Here is a 22,847-nt window from a genome sequence, read left to right on the forward strand (position 1 = left end):
TCTCGCGTTAGCAATGAACCTTCTATTATTACACTTGTGGTTACCAATGAAAATCCAGCTTTTATTTTATTGACTGAAAATTTTCACAGCGTGTGCAATATGCATTGCAGCAGTAAGATTTCCCCGGTATCTCGCAGCAGAAATGAACCATCCAGCGTTAAACAGGTGGTTACCAATGAAAACCAAGACTATTTATTGCATTGGCAATAAACTGCCTGCGACCAAAGTTTTGTAAGAGAAACTTCCCAAAACATGAACGCAAGTTAAAATCTTACACTTTTTATCAATCTTGTAAAATGTAAATTGATTTTAAAATTGAATTTAAAACTAAACCAACTTAGTTAAAACAGTTTTATAATCCCCGCGTTGTGTTTTTTTGTGCAGTACATCGCACATACTACTCTATGCACACAGTAGTATAGTCAATTGCAGCTCTGCCATGCAGCTATGTACACACGTGCGGCCATTATGTCATGTATTCGAAGTACACGTGTTGTGTGCATGCACAATGATGACGTATGTATCTATATTTAGCGCGCTGCGTTTAAGACGAGATTCGGATAATACGAGGAAAATGGGCCAGTCCGGCGGACCTCGTTATAACGGGAGTCGACTGTAGTATGTATGTTTTTTGCTTTGCATAGCAATGCAAGGCCGCTTGCACAGATCTCTAAAAAAAAAATACGGCCTTCCCATCGATTCTAATTTTCATCACATGAGCTCACAGGGGGCTTTTTTAATCGCCTAGTAGGTTGAGCATGTTTTTACATTTTAATTTGTCTACATTTTTCTGATTTTTTTCTGATGTTGTCTTTGGTCTCGAGTGAACTCCTTTTCTCTGGTTACGCCTGTGATATATTTGCTTTGGCCCACTTGGTTACACCCAGCTCATAAATATTAAGTACTGTCTACTTTGCATACAGCTCATGTCAAAGGTCACACCATGACCTGCATTCCCAGGTATAGTTAATAAAACGTTTTTCCAGTATGGCAGCTCCTTTGCACAGTGTGTGGATTATTGTCTACCATCCCACGCGAAATATACTACAACTGGCGACGAGGATGTTTTTTTAAACCTTATGGTTATTAATAAGGAGTGTTTGTCTTGTTATTCATTGGTGCAAGATTATGCTAAGGAGAACTCTTGAGAGTAAATTCTGCCAAAATTCTACGATGGTATGTACATATACACATTGACTTTCCGTTGTTGTTTGCCAACTCGTGTAGCGTACTTATTATACTGTCGTGTTATGTGACTGACCTTCCGATGAACTATGGCGTCTGTGAATGCACTCATCGGTAGGATCGACCCTTTTGACCGTTCCGAGGAGGACTGGCATACATATGTAGAGCGCTTAGATCAGTATTTTGAGGCCAATAACATCAAGGACAAAAAGGTTCCTGCTTTTATTAGTTTAATTGGGCCCAAAACTTATGGACTGTTGAAGAATCTTCTCGCTCCGGAAAAACCAAGCACCAAGTCATACAAAGAATTGGTTGACATTTTGGGGAAGCACCTTGCCCCCAAACCACTTGTCATTGCAGAGAGATTTCGCTTCCACAAGCGTGATCAGCGGGAAGGCGAGTCTGTCACTGCATACCTTGCAGAATTGAGGCGGTTGACCGAATATTGTGAATTTGGAGATTATCTTAACGATGCACTTCGTGATCGTCTTGTGTGTGGTCTGCGAGCCGGAAACATCACTAAACGTCTGCTTGCAGAGGCAAAGCTCACACTCAAGAAAGCCATGGACATTGCTACAGCTATGGAAGCTGCAGCAAAGGACGCAGTTGAATTTCAACAGCAATATAAACCAGAGTCAACCGTTCATAAATTTGCGTCAAAGAAACCAACGTCTTCCACTGCATGTTTTCGCTGTGGAAGGGCGGGACATTCCCCGAATCAGTGTCGTTTCAAGGATGCAACATGCCATGAATGCAACAAAAAGGGACATATCCGACCAGCGTGTCGATCAAAATCTGACCAACAACCCAGTCGTGGCCCTCCAAAGCAAGGGAAGGGGAAACAAAAGTCAAAACCTATGAAGTCAGTGGAAATGACAGAAAATTATGAGGATGCTTCGTCAATGTTTGTCGGGCGACTGGCCATTAACAAGTTGGACCAGAACAAAGATAGTACCATTTGGGTGACACTATCCATTAATGGTACACCCTTGCGCATGGAACTTGACACTGGATCAGCAGTATCAATCATCTCAAAGGGAGATTATCTGCACAAATTCTCCAAGTTGGAACTGCACCCAACCCGCATGAAACTTCAGACATACACTGGTGAGAAAATAACACCAGTTGGTTTGTTGCATGTGAGTACTGCCTACCAAGGACAACAATTCTGTGGAGAGCTATACGTTGTCGACCGTGGAGGACCAGCGCTATTAGGACGCGACTGGCTCACACACGTTAAGTTGGACTGGCCAAATATTTTGTCACTGTCTGTTGAAAATCATACTGACACTACAGCTAAGCTGACAGCTTTACTTGAGGAGTATGATGAGCTCTTCAAAGAAGAAATTGGAGAACTTAAAGGTATCAAAGGTAACCTCATACTTAAAGAGAATGCTCAACCAGTTTTCCTGAAGGCTAGACAAGTGCCGTATGCACTTAGGCCTAAAATTGAAGCAGAACTTGTTAAGCTTCAACGTGAGAACATAATTACACCAGTGGAGACTAGTGAATGGGCAACACCCATTGTGCCCGTCGCAAAGAAAAGTGGCGGAGTACGCATCTGTGGAGACTTTAAAGTGACTCTAAACGCTAATCTACGGACTGAACAATATCCCTTGCCAAAGATTGAGGATATTTTCGCGACACTTGCTGGAGGTCAGCGATTCAGTAAGCTTGATTTGAGACAGGCTTATCTTCATATGGTAATGAATGAGGAGTCAAGTAATTTACTCACCTTGAACACTCACAAGGGACTGTACAAAATGAACCGCCTAGCGTTTGGTGTGTCGTCGGCCCCTGCAATGTGGCAACGCTCAATGGAACAAATTTTGCAGGGCATTCCAGGGGTACAGTGCATCCTGGATGATATGATAATCACTGGCCGCAATGACACAGAGCACTTACACAATTTGGAAAGAGTGCTCAAGGTCCTGCGTGATCGCGGACTGCGACTTAATAAGTCGAAATGCGAGTTCTTTAAGAAGAAGGTGATCTACTGTGGGCATGCAATTGATGCCCAGGGATTACACAAGACCCAGGAAAAGATACAAGCGGTCAACAATGCTCCACCTCCTACGAATGTTAGTCAGGTTCGCTCGTTCCTCGGACTCATTAACTATTATCATCGTTTTTTGCCTGACTTGGCAACAGTGTTACATCCACTTAACCAGTTGCTAGAGAAGAATCGCAAGTGGGCGTGGACCCCTGGTTGTGATAAGGCATTCAAAGTTGCTAAGACATTGATTACATCTGATGAAGTGCTAACACACTACAATCCAGCCTTGCCAGTAAAGTTAGCTTGTGATGCTTCGCCTTATGGATTGGGCGCTGTCATGTCGCATGTAATGCCCAATAACACCGAGCGACCAATTGCGTACGCTTCTCGCACGCTTTCCTCTGCTGAGCGTAATTACTCTCAAATTGACAAGGAAGCTTTGGCACTAGTTTGGGGTGTCAAAAAGTTTAATAACTATCTACAGGGACGGAAGTTTACATTGGTTACGGATCATCAACCACTCACTTCCATCTTCCATCCTGCTAAGAGTGTTCCCACGACAACAGCATCACGTATGGTGCGATACGCTCTTTTTCTTGCTAGTCACGACTACGAAATAGAATACAAGAACACCACTAAGCACTGTAATGCGGATGGACTTTCGCGACTGCCAGTACCTGAGGTTCGGACTGAAGACATTGACCCGGATGATCTTCTCCACATGTCTCAGCTGGAGAAAATGCCAGTCACTAGTGCTCAAGTACGCAAAGAAACGGCTCGCGATATTGTGCTCTCCCAAGCTTGTGAATTCACCATGAAAGGATGGCCGAACACATATGACGCTGAACTTAAACCCTTTAACGTACGCAGGAATGAACTTTCACTGCACGATGGATGTCTTATGTGGGGATTACGTGTGATAATTCCACTAAAACTACGTGAGACCATTCTCGCTGAGTTGCATCAGGGTCACTTGGGAGTTGTCAAAATGAAAAATCTCGCTCGTGGATATGTGTGGTGGCCCGGACTCGATAACGACATTGAACTACTTGCGAAAGGTTGTGCTGGATGCCAAAAAGTACAGCACAATCCCAAGTCAGCACCACTCCACACATGGGAGTGGCCCACAACACCATGGCAGCGTATTCATATTGACTATGCCGGCCCATTTTTTGGCCAAATGTTTCTTGTAGTTGTGGACGCCCACTCCAAGTGGCCTGAGGTTGTGAGTACGAAATCTGCAGACTCTACGCGCACAATTGAAATTCTACGCAGCATTTTTGCACGGAATGGAGTGCCAGAGCAGTTAGTCAGCGATAACGGCCCACAGTTTACATCGGACGAGTTTCAAACATTTCTGAAGCGTAACGGGATAAAGCATATTACATCTGCCCCGTACCACCCTTCTACGAATGGGCTCGCTGAACGATTCGTTCAAACCTTCAAACAAGCGCTGAAATCAATGAGTGGGGAGAAGGGTTCCACAGCAGCCAAATTGGCTAACTTTCTGTTTGCATACAGGAGTGCCCCACACAGCACGACCGGACAATCTCCAGCAATGTTGTTCTTGGGGAGAAACCTTCGTTCACGATTGGATATTCTAAAGCCTAATGTCCGTCGCCATGTCAACAACAAGCAAATGGATCAGACTGCGTCACACACATCTGCCAATATAACGCGTGAGTTTCACATTGGTCAAACTGTTTCTGTTCGCGACTACAGAGGCAATCAAAAATGGATACCTGGTGTGGTACATGCTCGCACTGGACCTGTGTCCTATGAAGTTTGTGTCGGTCCAAACATGATCTGGCGCCGCCATATTGACCAACTTCTCGACTCACACATTGGGAAACCCCCTAATCTCAATGTACCTGTACCCTATGATGTCATACCACAGATCGTACCATCGGAAATGGACAATCCTACACCAACACCAGTTGAACCAGACCTTACTGAACCTAGTGAAACGTCATCACCTACTAAACCTTCCATGTCAGGTAGTCCACATGTTGTTGAACGTCGCTACCCCGCACGCGAACATAAACCTCCTGATAAACTCAATTTATAACTGACTGCACATAAAAACCAAACAAAAGAAGACGATTTTGTTTAAAGTCAAAGTTAAGGTGTTTTATTCAACAAACAAAAATGTTGCCATGGATTACTTTGATATTTAATGGATCACTGTTTATTATTTGTTTTACCGGACTTGTTGAACATTGAAAGCAACTTCATATTTAGTGGGGAGGAATTGTGATATATTTGCTTTGGCCCACTTGGTTACACCCAGCTCATAAATATTAAGTACTGTCTACTTTGCATACAGCTCATGTCAAAGGTCACACCATGACCTGCATTCCCAGGTATAGTTAATAAAACGTTTTTCCAGTATGGCAGCTCCTTTGCACAGTGTGTGGATTATTGTCTACCATCCCACGCGAAATATACTACAACGCCACTGAATGAAGTACATAAAACATAGGCCAAGTATTTCTCTTACTAATCCAGTTAAAGATAGTGAGATCCCTTGTACAGTCCATTTTGGTTGGGAAAAGTTCTTTGGATGGCATTCATAATGCAGGATGGTATGTAGAGGCACTCTGTTGAAACGACCAAGGTATCCCCAACACCATCTTACCTCTTGCCGATAAGCAACATGACGATAGTTTCTTGAAAATAAGTAAAATTAAACCATCACTGCTTTGTCAAACAAAGTGTTTATTACAGACTGGGCCTTGTACCAACATGGTGTGGAGTTCAACAATTAAATTAATTTGGGTGCAACTGAAACACCAATTATGAGGGCAGGAAGAGATGTACCTTAGTATGTCTGCCTTTAATTGAAGACTGAAGGATTATTTGGTTAGCAGAGCATGCTGTGAGGGACCATTGTTCATGTTATTCTCAAGATTGTACATTAATATCAAATCTAGCTGGTCCGAGGAAACACATCAACCTTTTTTACAAATTGTAAATATAAAAAGAATGTACTTTCTGATCTTGGGTCCCCTCGATAGCATCTCTGCTATAGTAGGCTCTAAACTGAGATAGGCTGTCTCCAGAACACCAGGGTGGAGGCACACAGCTTCAAACCAATCATGTGATGCTAGTCACTGGTTTCCATCATTCAAGTCTATCTCTAGTGACATCATTATATAACAAGCCCATGCCTCTCCTGAATATGGCGCCAAAGACCCTGTCTATGCGGGTAGTCATTCTTACACTGTTGGCATCTGAACCGCCTCGGCTTCCCTGGTTTGTTTACCACCTTGCTCCTCCCTGACATACTTCAATCTAGGTTCCCTTGCTGTTTCTGTTACTCTGGTGATTTCTTGTTGCAACTGCTCTGAGTTGGTATTGAAGCTTTGCACCTTGACTGGAACCTGTTTGTCTGAACTAGAATTCCTTTTAGATGAATTTACAAAGATCGCGATTCAGCAACATGTTAAAATAAATGTACAAAATAACCCTGATTGCAACATTGCACAGGTATGTTATGTTTACTAGATGTAGTCAACTGGGTATACCTGAATTTATTGATCACTGGGGTGGAAATCCTGGTTTGGCTCTCTCTGTTCTTGTGAGAAAAAAAAATTCCTCAAAGGGCCAAATATCATGCCTGTGAGCAAATGTCAGTGGTATGCTATTTTGGCTAGTTGTAGCCGATTGAGCATGCCATAACTATTTGATGGACACCAAATCCCACTTACTGTAAGCACCTGTACCTGACATTGAGAATATAGTGGGAATTCTAATTGGGCTATACCCAACTGGGAATGCCATTCTGGGTTTGTCAAATATTAGCTGCATGAAGACAAATGAGCACCCTGATTCCTTAAAATATATCTGTCATGAAATCATGTAACCTTGGCTTTGCATTAGAGGTAATCAATCCAGCAAGCAATTTAAAATATCAGAAATGAATGAAAATGTTCAACACTGCAAAAGGGACCTATTTTGGCTAGATGTGTCCCATTGAGTTTACCAGAATTAAGATATCATATTTCGCTAAAGACTCATTATACCTGCACCAATGATGCTGTACTGTAGTGGTAGTTCTAGTTCAGCTAGATGTAGCTGATTGAGACTGCCATGCTTATTTCAGCCACTCTAGTCATAAGGATGTGTAGTTAATATATGCCCAACAACATCCTTAAATGGCAGGCCTGGGGCTGATTTCACAAAACAAAGACCCATGTCAGTGGCAGTGGCAGTGGCTTAATCATCATTTAAACAAGGGTTGAAGTATAGGTTGCCCATAGCAACACCCTAAGCCACAACAAAGCCACAGCCATTTCAGACATGCCCGTATTGATTTGTGGATACCACTGTGTTCCCTTTTGCAATGAAGTGGTGTACTAGTTTGGCCAGGTGTGGCTGAATGAGAATGCCCAAAACACATGCAAAGAAATTGCTTGCTGGAACATTTAGATGTTAGTCTAGTGAAGTATCTGTAAATGGTATACTAGTTTGGCTAGATGAAGCTGAATGAGTGTGGCATCAAAGATAAAGACACCAATGTCTGTTAGTTTGCAGAATCATTCAGGATTTCCCCCCTCAGGTACAGGTGCAAAAAACAATCATCACTAAGAATAAAATCAATTTTGGGACCATATGAAATTGGGTTAGAACTCCTTGTACATAAAACATGGCTTGCAGGACACTTGGTTTGAATTAATTTTTCATTAGAATACACACAAACTCAAACTTCATGTGCAAGCTCCTAGAATTATGAGGGCCTTTCAACCTGATTTTCCCTAAACATGATAAGAGTTATTTCAATGAGTCCTATGATAGCCAAATCAAGATACCAGGAGAGTTTGGACTCACCAATTCCTCATACAATTAAAGAAGTCTTAAACTTCTTTTGACTAAGGTAATTATGCCTTCCTGCAGTCAGATATTGATTGTGGATCCAGGGCAACATATTCTTAAATTCAAGGAATAAGTGTTGTTAAATTCTGCTAAGCACCTCAATTGGTAAAACATTCTGTCTCAAGACAATTACTGCCTAACACCCATTATCCTTTATCAGACGACCTCATGTTTCAGGTGCAAAACCCTGGTATTGTACATGTGCCTTGAACAGGGTTAGCATATTACTGGATGTGTAATGGGAAGTCCGAGCAGCCTGTGTTTTCCAATGGGAAACATTTTATAAAGGCCTGTCGCTTTGTCAAGCTCTATTCTTGCAAAGTCCTGTCAAAAACGACCCAAGGAGGAAATGCTTAAATTAATTTTCTTGCTTGAGAAGGGATCAGATGCTTGTTTTTGATGGCAAATTGCCTACTACATGTGTAAGATGATACAACTTCGTATGTTATGATTATAAGTCAAGCTTTATTCCAGATAATGAGAGTTGACTGTTACATGTAGGCGGCCATGTTATAAGGTGATACAATGCATTATGGGAAGTAAACACTAGACTTGAGTCAGTCTGCTTATGGCATACTGCTACATCCTCTCTTCTAAGTTTTGTTTCAGTACTTGAATAAACAAACAGTTTTGGATAACAAATGGATATAGTATGAACTACTGAGTTTGTAAATAAGTGTCTGTTGATTTAGAGTCCAACTGATTCACTGAGCTAATTTAACATGGAACAAATTTAGAGAAAAATGCGAAACAATGGTGATTATCTTTTCCTCAAAAGAATAGGAGGTGAAAACATCAATTAGTGAAACAAATAACACTTCTGCCTACAGTACTAAGGTGGACTAATTAGTACTCAATGTGTGTACAAGGGATTATTCTGCCCTCATCTTTGAAGTGTACAACACGTGGTTAGTAAAATAGCAAACTATTTACAAGAAATCGGATAGTCGGGGGATAGTCCAAAGTCATTAGCAGGAAATCGGGTCATCGGCACAAATCCATTGTTGGCATAGCAATAACAGTTACACAAAACTGTCAGTGTATTTAGGGTTCCGCTTGGAAATGCGACCGGAGCGGGTGATGGCAGGCTGCGGTGCAGGAGACGGGGCGATGACGGGTTGAGGGAGCGGTTCCTGTGGGGGCACGTAGAAGTCGGGCAAGTGCTGTTGCTGTGGGGGTGGTTCGGAGACGGGTAGGAGGTGTCTCCGGTTGCGTCGGTATAGCTTGCCTTGGGCACTGACGATATAGGACCGGGGGTCGCCGGAGTGCTTCTTGACAATGCCAAGCTGATCGTGTCCTTTGGGTGTTTGGAGGCGGACAACTTGTCCTGGGTTCAGTGGTCGGAGGGGCTTAGCGGATTTGTCATATGAAGGCTTCTGCTGCTGGTGGCGCTTACGTAACTGAGCCGTTACGCGTGTGTTGACGCTGGGTTTGAGGAGGGGCGTCGAGGTGGGGACGGTTGTTCGAAGACGGCGTGACATGAGACGTTGGGAAGGTGAGCCAAGCTGGGGGTCGGTTGGGACGTTACGAATGTTCAGCAAGTTGGTAAAGGTCGGATCCTTCGCGTTTTGTCTTTTCCAGGAGTAGTTTGGCACGCTTGACGGAGCTTTCTGCGAGTCCATTGGACTGAGGGTAGTAGGGACTACTTGTTGTATGTTGGAAACCCCATGACTGTGCAAACTGTTTGAAGGCAAAGCAATCAAATTGACGTGCGTTGTCACTGATGACGATGCGGGGATCCCATGGATGGAAAATTGTCTCTTTAGTACCTCAATAACTGTGGAGGCACAGGTGTCGTCGAGCGAGGCAAAATCAAACCAGCCGGAGTATGAGTCGCCAAGGGCTAGGTAATCCATGCCGTTCCATTGGAAAAGGTCAACACCGATATGTTCCCAGGGGAGATTTGGTGGTGGGTAGCTTTTCAATGGTTCTTTCTGTTGGTGTGCTTTGGTAGCGTTGCAGACTGTGCATTCCAAGACAGACTGTTCGATATCCATGCACATTGAAGGCCAGTAAACTATATCTCTGGCTCTGCGTTTGGTAGCTTCGATACCTGGGTGACCTTCATGCAATAGTTTAGTGTATTCCGTACCAAGCGACTTGGGAATTATGGCCTTTTGTCCCTTCAGAATGTTGCCGCATTCGAGGGTCAGTTCTTCTCTGAATGGGAAGTAGGGGCGAGCCTCCGGAGGGGCGTTGTTGACGTGTGAAGGCCATCCACGACTGATGACATCAGTTAGTTGTTGCATGGTGGCATCGCGGGCAGTTGCTGCTTTGAGCTGTGCAAGTCGTGTATCGGAGACTGGTAGGAGGGTCATGACTTCCAGGTCGAGGTTGTCATTATCAGTGGTTGTCAATGGAGCGCGTGACAAAGTGTCTGCGATGAAAAGTTCTTTCCCTTTTTTGTACACAAGGGTGATGTTGTATTTCTGCAAGCGAAGAAGCATGCGTTGGAGCCGGGCAGGGGCGCTAAGCAGGGGCTTCTTGACGAAAGTGACTAATGGCTGGTGATCAGTTTCAACAATAATGTCTTTACCGTAGATGTAGTCATGGAACTTGGTGCAGGCAAACACGACAGCAAGCAGTTCTTTCTCGATCTGTGCATACCGTTGTTCGGTGTCGGTCATAGTGCGTGAGGCGTACGCTATGGGGTCGCCCTCTTGCAGGCAAGCTGCACCAAGGCCAAACTTTGAGGCATCGCATGTCACTGTGATTGGTTTCTTGACGTCGAAGTACTTGAGTGTTGGTGCGTGAGCGATCTTGTCCTTGATTTCCTGATCATCGGCGATTGAGGCTTCCTCCTCCGAGTAAGATTCGGGGTTAACGGTGTAATTCGGCGGCTGCCTCTGCAGTAATCACCGTAATGATTCAGTTTGTTACATTTGCGGCAAGTTTTGCCGTAGGCGGGGCATTCTCGCCGCTTGTGGAAAGTTCCACAATTTCCACAAGGTCGTCTGGGCCTTTGATCTTATTGCTGTGTTGGTTTGGTACCATATGATTGTTGATGAGGATTGGACTGACCTGTTTTTGACCGTTGAGCTTGTTTCTTTCGAAAAGCGTTGATGCTGGGACTGGATTCAGTGGTGGCACTGGCTGTCAGCATTTTAGCCTGTCACCTGCAAGCTGCATTGATTGTGCAAGTTCCACTGTCCGTTTGAGGTCAAGTTTATCCTCAGGTTGGGAGAGCAGGGATTTCTGGATCTGTTCATCCTGCATACCACAAACCAGCCGATCTCTCAGCATCTCATCAAGCTTTTGTCCGTAGTTACAGTCACTGGCGAGTGCACGCAGGGCTGCTAGATAGTCAGCAATTGTTTCACCAGACCGACGGTATCGGCTGTTGAACTGGAAACGGGCGATAATGCTAGACTTTGTAGGCTTAAAGTGCTTCTCCAATGTGTCTACCAGCTCGATGTACGTAGCTTGGTTTGGTTGGCGTCATCCCTCTGGTGCGTCGGCTCCCATCCTCTGCTGCAGGACATGCCTCTGTCTCCCCCGCCCTTGTTACGCCCTTGTTTTCGGCAGTTCAACGATGCCCCATGGGGCCTCTCCTCGTTGATGTGACCCCCGGCTTATTGCTGCGTTGACAGCGTAGTGGAGGAGACCTCCCCGCGCGGGTTGTGTCTCCTGGCAGTGAGGATTTCGCGGCTGAGGGTGTGGGGGGGGGGGGGCTCGGTGTGTTGACCCTTTTCCGCTCAATTTGTGCTTTGGGAAAGGCGGCTTGGATGGGTCAGGTGCTGCAGAGGGTTGTTCCGAGGTGGCCCATTGTCTGTCCTTGGAGGTGGGTCGCTCAGTAGCAACAAAGCGGGTTCCAGTCTGTCTACAACCCCTCCTTGCTCAATGTCAACCCCTATCTTAGCATCTTTGGATCATTGCTACCATGCCAGGTCGACGATGGCAGCGCTTATCGTACTTGGTGTCTGTGCGATAAAACTCCTTCCTGCATCCCAAGGGGCATTCATACGGACGGAAGGGGTGTGTGACTGAGCAGGTTGTTCTGATGTGCCGCCTCAGGTTGAAGGCCCGTGTGAATCTTCTCCTACACTGGTGACATTCCTTGACCTCCATCCTGTGGAAGCACAAAAAAGGTAGGGGTAAGTTACAGGGAGGCAGTATTTTCTGGGCGTGTTTATCTTACACCCAAATCATGTTCTGCTGGGATTAGGCTCCGATTCCCTGTTAGACGATCACTGTCGCTCGTTTCCTGTGGTACTCCCTCACCCCACTTGCGCAAGATGCGGCGAACTGTGTCACTACACAGTTTCTTTTTCCCTTCTTTTCCTTCATGCTGTACAAGGACCACAGCTTGTTGGTTCCGATCTTGCACATAATGCAGCAAACTGTGTCACCACACAGTTGCTTTTTCTCTTCTTTCCTGTACATGGACCACAGCTTGTTTGTTCCGATATTGCGCATAAAGCTGCGAACTGTGTCACCACACAGTTTCTTTTCCCCTTCTTTCCTGTCATGCTGTACAAGGGCAACAGCTTGTTCGTTTAGTTGCCAGATTTATTACACATGTAAATTAAGAGTACAACCCTTCACCCGCCCTGCCTGAGCATTCTTTACACTTCCATGAAGGAGCAAGTTGTGACAAACTAAGTCTAGCCTGAGAAGGGTCAGCAACTGGATGAGGGATCCTGCAGGAAGAGGCAGAGTTTTCAGATGTGAGCTGTTTGGAGCACTGTTGGATATTATACGTCGTGGTGTTTTCTCTGTCTGTTTACGCCAAATCGAAGGAAGAGTTGGGAGCTGTTGGGCTGGAGGTATTCCTGGCACTTGTTGAAGGACTGCTCTTGCTGGCCTGTTGTTCAACTTGGTCGTCTTCCGACACATCTTGATTGAGGAAACGATGATTCGCACTTGAAAATATGATTTTAATTAACTTAAAATTTGGAGGATCAGATCACGTGCATTTTTGCAATTTCTTAATGTTTTGTATTAGTTTTTAACTGGTGTTTTAATGAAAGAATATAACCACATAATGGACCAAATAATGATGTGGTTTGATAAAGATCGTATTAGTATTTATGACTATCTGCAATAATGCATACATAGTGTGTCTTCATACGGTTCACCTTTCGTAAATTAGCATAAACAATACCAAATTTACAATTTCCTGTGCTTTGTTTGGTGATTAATTTCGTCTTCAGACGATTGCCCTGTCTGCGGGTCCAATGTGTCCTCTGCGAGCATACACTTGAGCAATCAAATGCTGATCTAAAAAAAATTCTTTCTAATAACACATATTGGATGTGTGGGACTGTGATTGGGATGTTTATAGGGCCTTTAGGCTTACTTGCTGAGATTAGACAAAAGAACAGTCTATAACACCTTTTTTTCTTCTTAGTTTTTTTAGTTCTTTATGTAGCCTAGGTTTGCTTTAAAGGCAGTGGACACTGCTGGTAATTACTCAAAATAACTGTTTAACCTGAGACAATCAACATTAATTTGATTATAGGACAATTTTGGTATGCACATAACATGTTTCACAGTGAAACTCTGCCAGTTGTCAATGGGCTCCAGTTGATTTTGGACAGCCTTTGTTATCTTTGGAGTGGCTCCTACGCCTGTTAGTGGTGGCCATGAACAAAAATATGAATGGAAAATGTATGAAAAAATGGAAAACACCTGGCACTCAAGTTAGCATGGATATCAACATTTAAATGATACATGTTTGGAAGGTTTACATTATTTTTGACATCAGATATGTAATGAAATTAAGTCCATGTTGAATTCAATTTCAAACCAGATAAAATGTTTTGCTTAAAGGTTTGGCAATAAATTTTTATTTTAATACTGTTTTTTTTTTTGTTTTTTTTTTCTCTTTTTTTTTTTCTTCGTTTTTTTACACTGATGAACACCTTTGGAAATCTGTGAAATGTTTCATGCTTGTAATTTATTTGCCTTTCCGAATGTATTTCTAACATCCTTAAGTTTCAAGGCCATTAGTTGGCGAACTTGGGCTAGCTCAAATAAAGGAAAGAGTTTCCTGACCTGATCTGTAAATTAAACAGCATTAAAGCAAATAATTAAAAAACTACATATAATAAAAAATATGCACATAAAGCCACATATCACATGTATTGATAGTTGAACTACAACCATCAAATATCTTATGATATGGTATAGCGCAGTATTTTTTATTTGTACTCAAATCATGTTGCACCACCTGAAGTAAGGTCTTAAATTTTACACAAGCCACCAGTAGTTTAAGTGCCAAGCCAGCAGTTTTGTGTTTTATATTTGAATATTAATATACATCTGGACTACCAAGGGAAGGGAATTCGAAAGCTGGGGAGCAGAGGCTTGATAAGAATGATCTCCCGTGCGTGACTTAGTTTTGGTGATATGAAGACATGTTTTGTCCAATGAGGAGCGGGTGGCATAGACGGATGACAATAAAAAAGTGGTTTTGAGATTCCCACATAACTTCCATGGTGTCAAATATGTAATGGAGTAAAGGTTTCCAGAAAGTATTTTTTGCCTGAAATGTTATCTTTCTGAGAAATTAGTAAAACAGTTATTTTTTCAAGGTTAACCAATCCAATGATTTTGTCACATGCGAACAATGTTATCTGCAGACAAAAAAAACCACTTAATGAGTACAAGCAACATAACTTCTTACTCACAATCATTGTCATTTTAATTGGTGTTTAAAGAAGACCTAACATACATGGGGTACAGTATGAAACTGTTGTTCTTTTCCTAACCTTTGAGGAGGGCAACATTTTCCCTTTTGAGGTTTGTTATTTCTTTTGCCACTGGACGCCTACAACTCGAGCAGGAAACTGTTGGCTGGCATTGCTGCCTCTCCTGTATTTCATTGATGATGCCCTCCGCCTTGAGTGCTTTGACTGTTTAATATTAGGAATAAAGATTATCATTATTTTCCTCAATATAAGTAACTTCCAACCATGATGAAGAAAGAAACAGAGATTACAGTATAATTTATTCATGTGTAAAAACTAAGAGTTTAGAAGACAGAGCCAGTCAATCTCTTTTGAATGTTCTGTTTGTTTGAAGGAAAAAGACTTCAAGAATCACTTTGAAGAGTGAAAACTAATGCAAAACTTGTTTCTTCAAAAAAAGCATGTTACACCTTGTGAAAGGCACTGGACACTATTGGTAATTGTCAAAGACCAGTCTTCTCACTGGTGTACCTCAATATAAGCAAAAAAAAAGAAACCTTTGAAAATTTGAGCTGAATTGGTTGTCGAAGTTGCGAGATAATAATTAAAGAATAATAAAAATAACACCCTTGCCACACAAAAATGTTTGCTTTCAGATGCTTGATTTTGAGACCTCAAAGTCTAATTCTGAGATCTCAAAACCAATCTCATGGAAAATTACCTCTTTCTCGAACAACTATGTTACTCCTTAACCTGCCTGACTTAGTGGTTCCTTGTTATGCTTCAGCCGTGTCAACATGGCTGCTGCAGCATCATCAGCAGTCAATTAAACTATGAGTCACGAATAACAAACGTTGACAACTTTTGTTAACCCTGTCCCTGTACAACTGTCCATTTACAAAATTTGAGGCCATTTCAGTCAAAAATTGCTTGTTTCTTACTAACAATTTTTTTTCTTCTTCTTTTGTTAAGACCATTGTGTTTTGCAAGTAAGCTCATCGCATACAACATAAAGTTCTCTTTGAGTGATATAAAATTGAGCACATTCAACTCTTCAATACCATGCTTTGATAAATTCGGTGCGGTTTAAGGAGTAATAGGCAGGGCTCTATTGGGCACTTTGGACTAAAGGGTAAATCGGATATCAGTGTTTGTGAGACAATCACATTAGAGTGCCAAGAACTGACGAACACATACAGCAAACTCCATTAAACAGCCAATTAAGGATGATCTCAAACATATAGATATTACAGATTTCTAATAGCTGCAGTCCATAGGAAACATTGAAAAATATAACGTGTCTCTTACCTCACGTTAAAACATGGTTTTTCTCAAGAATGCTTCAAGCCAAATTTCTGAAAAAAGGCGGGGTCAAACAAACACGCACAACAAAGGAATTGTGACAACAGTGGCGACTATTTGACGTGGAAAATAGTGCCCTTAGTTTGCCAAAGCTAGAGAACTGTGTTCAAACTCAATTAGGGGAAAATCATCACTGGCGTCAAGGGGTCATTAAGCTGTTTTTGACTCTCGGCTGAAAAATCCAAGCTGCCGGGTGCATTTTTGACTCGATTTATTAATTATTAAAGGCAAATTTTGAAAGTAAAATTGTAATTAACCGGTATCTGCAATGTCTATTAGGCCATAAAAAGGTAATAGTTGAAATATAGAGACCATCCTTTATTGGCTGTTTAAAGTTAAGGTACATCTTTGGTAATTACTCCACAAATTAATGACCATAAAAGAGATGGGCTGGACAGGTGTTGACAGTATAAAACATTGTGATAAAAAACTGTTCCCTTGTGGATTTGGAGAAAGAAGTAATTTTTCAAGTTTTAGACTGAGAAGTGTTTCGGGCCTAAACATGTCTTACATATTGGAAAACTCGCAGTTTTAGCAGTTTCCTGACGTATCGTATGCGCTCCTCCAATTTGCCTGTGGCACAATGTTGGCCCTTTGCAGGCAAACAAGGTTTCTGATGTGTACATCTCCTGAAAGCCATTTGCTGCATCCAAGCCAAAGATAATGGCATCTATTTTGCCCACATATGGAACGCTTAGCTTGAATTGCCTCCTCTTAACCCCCATCGCCTGTCTTATTAACAGTGCAACATAGCGCACAAAGGACGCTATTTTTCTGACATTTGCAGACCACTTACTGCTCTACTTAAATTCCTCTATTTTCCCACCAAAGAACCATGTGAAAGATATCCAACTTTGGTTCGCTACTTCCCCCTAATTCAAAGTTATTACCTGAAGCTGGTCAAGAGATGCTGTACTATTAAGAGATCTGGATGTTGATGAGGCTGAAATGTTCTTCACAGGCCCAAGGCTCTTGGATCTTTTCCTGACGTATTGTATGCGCTCCTCCAATTTGCCTGTGGCACAATGTTGGCCCTTGGCAAACAACCAAGGTTTCTGATGTGTATATCTCCTGAAAGCCATTTGCTGCATCCAAGCCAAAGATAATGGCATCTATTTTGCCCATATATGGAACGCTTAGCTTGAATTGCCTCCTCTTAACCCCCACCAACTGTCTAATTAACGGTGCAACATCGCCTTAAGAACGCTATTCTTTCAAGCATACAAGTTGTGAGTTGCCCGGGCTACACTCTCAGACGTTTTTTCTACCAGAGATACGGTTATTCACCCTCACACGACCTCAGTATCAGCGGTCCCAACGTAAGGACACACAACACACGCTCCCATTCCCAAACACCCCGTAAACAAACATTTACCTCACTCTACCATCTCCGGTCTGAGGTTCACAAACACAATCCTCGATCCTTCGACAAATACACAGGCCACAGGAAACCTCAGCCACTAATGCAACTAGACTAGCCCACTCGGAGCAAAACATGCGGAGAGATCAGTCCATCAACTACGTACATTAAACTTACACCCTGTTCCGCCACAGTATCAAACATGTGTGTACAGCATGAAGTACATGGTTGATACACCATTATGAAGGGAACCAATTGGCAACCACCAGTAGACTGGCCTCTCCCTTTGCTTCTATCTTCATCAGCGTCTCGCAGAACTTATGGAGCTCACTGGGAATTTTGTTTGTTAGTTTGAGCTGAATGAACTGAAATAGTACCCTTCTCAATGTGTGGTTTGGGAAGCGTTGCTCCACTTCTTCCCATAATTCTGAATTTGTCAGGCTTACCATAGCTCTCTGGATAGCTGTTAGCTTCACTAAGTTTTCTTCTTCTGGCTTAAACTCTTGATACAGCTTTTAACATAGGTGCAAAGGCCGTTTCTGACAGGCTACAATATGGCCTAAAGATGTGTGGCTTTACTTCTGGAAGTCCTGTCTTCAGTACCCTTTTCTTCAAGCTTTGCCCTTTAAGTTCTCCACTCTTAAATTTGGACAACACCTCCTTAACCAACTTGTAACAGTCTTTTCTTGCTCCTGCCAAGAACAGCAATGTTCTCATGAACCCATAAACTGACTGTTTGTGTCATCCATTACCAGCTCACATATAACAGAAATAAAAGTATGGCAATCAGAGACCGATAGCCACTGTTGGGGAATCTGTCCATCTGCTGTTGTTTAAGAACAAAAAAGTCCTCTCTAATCGGTTGGATTTGTTCTCCAATAACGAGGTTCTCTATTGATATCCCCACATGGCCTATTAACCAACCAGCGCAGAAGAAAATATCAGATATCTGCGTTACACTCTAATCTGTGGTTATAGAAAAGTAAATTATCACTTGTCCATTAACTTGCTTTTATTTTTTAATGAGTAATCATACTCTTGCAAAGGTTGCTACTATAATGGGGACTTCTTTGTGTGCGAATGGTTATGGGTAACGGGGCTCTGTACTTTGATTAAGCGTTCATTAAATCGCACTGATGTGGCAGCGATAGGAGTTAACCTGTCAGTACATTTGTTAAACTACCTTTCTTTTTTTTCTTTTATTTGCATGAAGTTGACACTCAGCTAAATCAAGTTGGCATATTGAATAACTTAGTGCTTAAAGTTCACCCCTCCTAGGCCCAGCCTTAACTAATACATTATGTTAAATAGCTCCTAGCTATCTTTAGTTTACTCAAGTTATTTCTATGTCTATGCTTGTTGTGTAATTCCCCTTCTAAGGTTATTTTTTCCCTCTCACATTCCGCCTTTTCAGAAAATAAATATTGTGTTTCTGGGTTGAGTTAAAAACCACACACACACACACACCAATACATGTGTACACTGCAGATTGAGGACATAATTTTCATACTATCCAATGGAGGACATTGCCAAAAGTCGAATGGTACCTGTCGATGTGAGGACATAACACATGAATCCTTTTTCTTGCGGTTCACTAATGTGAATGTGTATACTGGCCTTCTAGGAAATGTTTTTGGGGGTGGTACACGATTTTCTTGTTCTTGGGGGGGGGGGGGGGCAGGCCAAAGGTCGAGACTAATCATTTGGCTGTGTCTACAGAGTCACTCTAGGTTATGACTGTACTTAGGTGATGCATGAGACCTTAAATTTGTTTAAGTGTCATCGTGTTTCTACAAAAGTCCTTAATGTTTCTCCAACTTCTGGTCTGCAATGCAACAGGACAGGACGATTCAATGTCACGTTACGTCTTTCTTATCCTGGGCAGTCCAGGGGCGTCGCTTGAATTGTCGACGCTTGACTTGTCGAGCTTTTGGAGCTGGATCCGTTTGGGTTGGTGGCCTTCCTACAACACACAGGAAAGAAGAGGTAAGTTAGTAAACATAATCAAATGGGGGCGTATACATAACCTAAATATGTTCATTTTACCGTTGTGACATTAACTCCTCGAGTAAATCAATAAGCAATTTAGCACAAAAGAATGCGATAAAGGTACCTGCAGAAAATGCCTGACAAGAAGCAGCCATCTTGTTTCATCCTACCGTACAAAATGAGTTGCCGAGATGGGCTAATCTCAGGCATGAGAATCTTCCGGTTTAAACCGGAATTCCGTTTTTTTTCCTTTCAAAATTGTGGTCTCCGAGTTCGATGTCAATTTGCTATAAAATTCGGGGGGTAGGTTTTTGGGGGTATACATTTGGATTTCTCTAATCCCTCTTCTCTAGTCACACAATGTAAGTTTACCTTTGTAATTGTTATTATCGCGGATCCCCACACGTCGTTCATGAAATACCGGCACCTAAACAATAAATTGCCGTCCAGCAGCTGACCCAATTTACGGCTTGTTGTCTTCCTCGCATCGCGATGCATGCAGCAGCAGCGACAGATGTATAAACTTGCCTCATTCCTTGCTTCGTTTATAGTGGTATGGTTCAATAATGTTTGCGTGTAATGCGCTTGCTGCTGCAGCAAAGATAACACGTGTTGAGACTTTTGAAAGTCTACTGAAAAAACAATGCACGTGTTTGCACCATGTGTACTGTGTACTGTGTACGTGCATGTTTGCACACGAACCAATGAGTGGCGCGGCACGAATCTGAGATCGCTGGCAGGCCATGGTAATCTGGTGCCTGTTATTGCCTCACAACCAGGGAAAGATATATTGGGAACCAGCGAACACACTGTACATCCGGACGATGTGCTTTCTTCATTGGTTCTATTTCTATGTTGGGGTCTAATCTCAACCTCGTTCCAGTTATACCCTATGCTGAATAACAACCTCTTTCACAAAAACACATCGCTCTCGCCAAATATATAGGCCTGTATATATTTTAAAATGTGCGTCGTTGGTGAGAAAAAAAGCATTTTCAAGGGCAGAAATAAGGGATAAGATCGTTTTTTCCCACTTTCTTTTTCTGGAATTGTAACAAAATCGCAGGCGGACCCAAAATTGTTTGAATTGTTTGAGCTTTACATTCCTTATTTTCCCTTAAACCTATTATTAAAAAAAAAAAAAAGAGGAAAAATCACACAAAAGTAGCTCACTTCTACCTGGAAAAATAGGTGTCAGAAATGCATCAGAGACCACCACAGAGCTTCTAAAATCCCCAGAGCTCCCAGGGCCCTTAAGCGGGCCCTGGACCCCGGCCGTAAGGGACTTCGCGCTGCGCGCTCGTATTGTGTGCGAAATGATGGAATATTGACATTTCCAATCAACTGAATTTTTTCCTGTTTTTTTTTATCATCACCCATTCTCATGCCTGTAATCTAGACTAATCACTTGGCTGTGCCTACAGAGTGACTCTAGGTTATGACTGTACTTTGATGGTGCATGACACCTTAAATTTGTTGAAAGCGAACGGAGTCTGGCATGTTATCGCATTTTGGTCTAGGGTGGGTAAACAGGGAATAGGACCAGCATATGCAAGAGACCTACAAGAGATATAGGCAGTCACAAATATTATAAACTTACTGGCATCAACGCTGTCCTCCAAAGTTGGGTCACACGAGTCGCCTGAATCACTACTGTCCTCGTCGCTGGTGAAGCCTTCTGCAATAAAAAGAAATTAAACTTCTACAGCTAGCTTTGATTGCTTTCTGGCACACAAATAAAAATGTGGGCCAATCCGTTGGGTTGGGTGTGTGGGGTTTGGGGTGTACAGTGAATGATGTTCAAAGGGGGGGGGGGGGGGGTTAGGTGATGACGGCCACAGGCCGAGTTATCAGGCCCCAAAAATAAAGGTTGTACAGTGAATGAATGTTATGGGGGGGGGTACCACAGTTTGAATTAATTTGGAAAGACAAGTTAAAAACGGGTTTGTTCACCTCCAGTAACATGCAACTCCTCCAAAGATTTGCCATGTTGCGAAACCAAGTTGCCTCTCTCCAAGCTGAGGAAAAGTCTAGACAGTTTGGTAACCCTCTGGACAGTGTCTGGCAGCTGGTACTACTCACGATGGACCCGCAAATCATGACCCATGAAGTCTGCAAGTGTTTCAAGCTGATGATCATTCAAGGCCAGAATTTGTGAAACAGTCGCTACATGTTTACGAAGCTTTGTAGACCGCATGCTACCAGCATTCTCAAGGCCCGCCTCATTTGCATATGCTCGTAGACAGTCGCTTCCCCGTATATGATCTGAGCCTCCGTAACAACTTCGTGCGAATAAGAACATATTGTCTTGTGCCACTCCAGCTGCATTTCTATTTGCGACCAGAGCCTTCAACCACGCCATCACATCAGTACCAAGAAGCACAGGAACAGTTCTGCCCCTCTTACCAACTATTTCAATGACTTTGAACATTTTACAGAGGTGCCGTTCAAGATCAGTCATCACGCAATCACAATTCACAATGACTGCACTACTGCGCTAGTGAAAATCTTCCAGTTTCATTTTGGATACTTCCCCCTGTCGTCTGCGGTTGAAGATAATGAGATGGCACAGTGTGACTTCATTCAATTTCTTCCAAGCTGGTGTAATTTCATGGTCCTTAGCAGAGTGTAGGAGCTGCACTACCCTGTTGCCAGTTTCATGAAGGAACGATGAGATTTTCACCACATCTGCATTTGTGGGGAGATCAGCACGTTTGTTGCGCTTTCCTTGGTACAGTGTTCTGTGGGCATGGGTTGACACAAGTTCTGGCCACTTAATTTCACATAACTGCCTAAACTGTTCGGCCTGTTCCGCTTTTTGCCTAAGATTAAACTCTAAAGCACTTGCTTGCAGTATGAGTGCACATCTCTTGATGGAATGTCCAATCTTGAGTGCTAGAGATGGAACGTGATACATCTGTTTTCCTTCACTGAAGCCGGCGACATCATGAACAGCCTTGACGATATCATTCAGATGGCGGGGATGCACGAATACTTCCAGTGATGCATTTGGTTGGTGGGTGTTTTGTCTCAGTTGTATAACAAGACGACCAAGTTCTCGTAGTTTGTTCCGAGTGTAGCCATGTTGTGTAACATCGTGGCCACTTGGCCACAATGTTACACGTTTGGCAACTTCCAGAATCAAAGAATCATTCTTGACAATCAGACCAACATTGTCTCTCCTCATAGAACTAAGAACCTTGTTCAACTGGAAAGATACACCAGCAGGGGTGTTGGTTTTAACAAATCACTCTTGTTAGCTACTCGCCCCCTAACACGACCTATCCTACTGCTACCATCAGTCTGTGCAGGGAGCCGAGCTTAAGTGGGCACTGATGACGCCAAAGATCAAGACGCACGTAATAGCCATAACAATGTATGCATGGTCCATATGCGTGTGGAGATGCCTCATGATTTGGTCTGTATACTATAATAAGGACACTCTTTC

The 22,847-nt window shown here is 42.8% G+C and overlaps 2 protein-coding genes and 1 pseudogene across 2 annotated transcripts; 1 reads left to right on the forward strand and 2 right to left on the reverse strand.

Moving 5' to 3' along the window:
- Positions 1-1,274: 1,274 nt before the first annotated feature.
- On the forward strand, positions 1,275-5,249 carry LOC117305807 (uncharacterized protein K02A2.6-like). Its single transcript, XM_033790684.1, has one exon. It carries the CDS (start codon positions 1,275-1,277, stop codon positions 5,247-5,249), a length of 3,975 nt encoding a protein of 1,324 aa, XP_033646575.1.
- A 1,150-nt stretch (positions 5,250-6,399) lies between these two features.
- Positions 6,400-12,124, reverse strand: LOC117305808. The gene is made up of 4 exons (XM_033790685.1): positions 11,936-12,124; positions 11,204-11,401; positions 9,083-10,902; positions 6,400-6,586 (listed from the first exon to the last, which is right to left on the reverse strand). Exons 1-4 carry the CDS (start codon positions 12,122-12,124, stop codon positions 6,400-6,402), a joined length of 2,394 nt encoding a protein of 797 aa, XP_033646576.1.
- Positions 12,125-19,172: 7,048 nt separating this feature from the next.
- Positions 19,173-22,007, reverse strand: LOC117305809 (annotated as a pseudogene).
- Between the last annotated feature and the right edge of the window lie 840 nt (positions 22,008-22,847).

This window comes from Asterias rubens, unplaced genomic scaffold, assembly GCF_902459465.1.
Source record: "Asterias rubens unplaced genomic scaffold, eAstRub1.3, whole genome shotgun sequence".
Classification (NCBI taxonomy): domain Eukaryota; kingdom Metazoa; phylum Echinodermata; class Asteroidea; order Forcipulatida; family Asteriidae; genus Asterias; species Asterias rubens.

Coding starts and splice junctions, on each gene's coding strand:
- LOC117305807 (XM_033790684.1), top strand. CDS start 1,275: ATGGCGTCTGTGAATGCACTCATCGGTAGGATCGACCCTTTTGACCGT.
- LOC117305808 (XM_033790685.1), bottom strand. CDS start 12,124: ATGGAGGTCAAGGAATGTCACCAGTGTAGGAGAAGATTCACACGGGCC. Junction 10,903..11,203: donor AACTTGACCTCAAACGGACA/GTGGAACTTGCA, acceptor TGATTACTGCAG/AGGCAGCCGCCGAATTACAC. Junction 6,587..9,082: donor AAATACACTGACAGTTTTGT/GTAACTGTTATT, acceptor TTCATCTAAAAG/GAATTCTAGTTCAGACAAAC.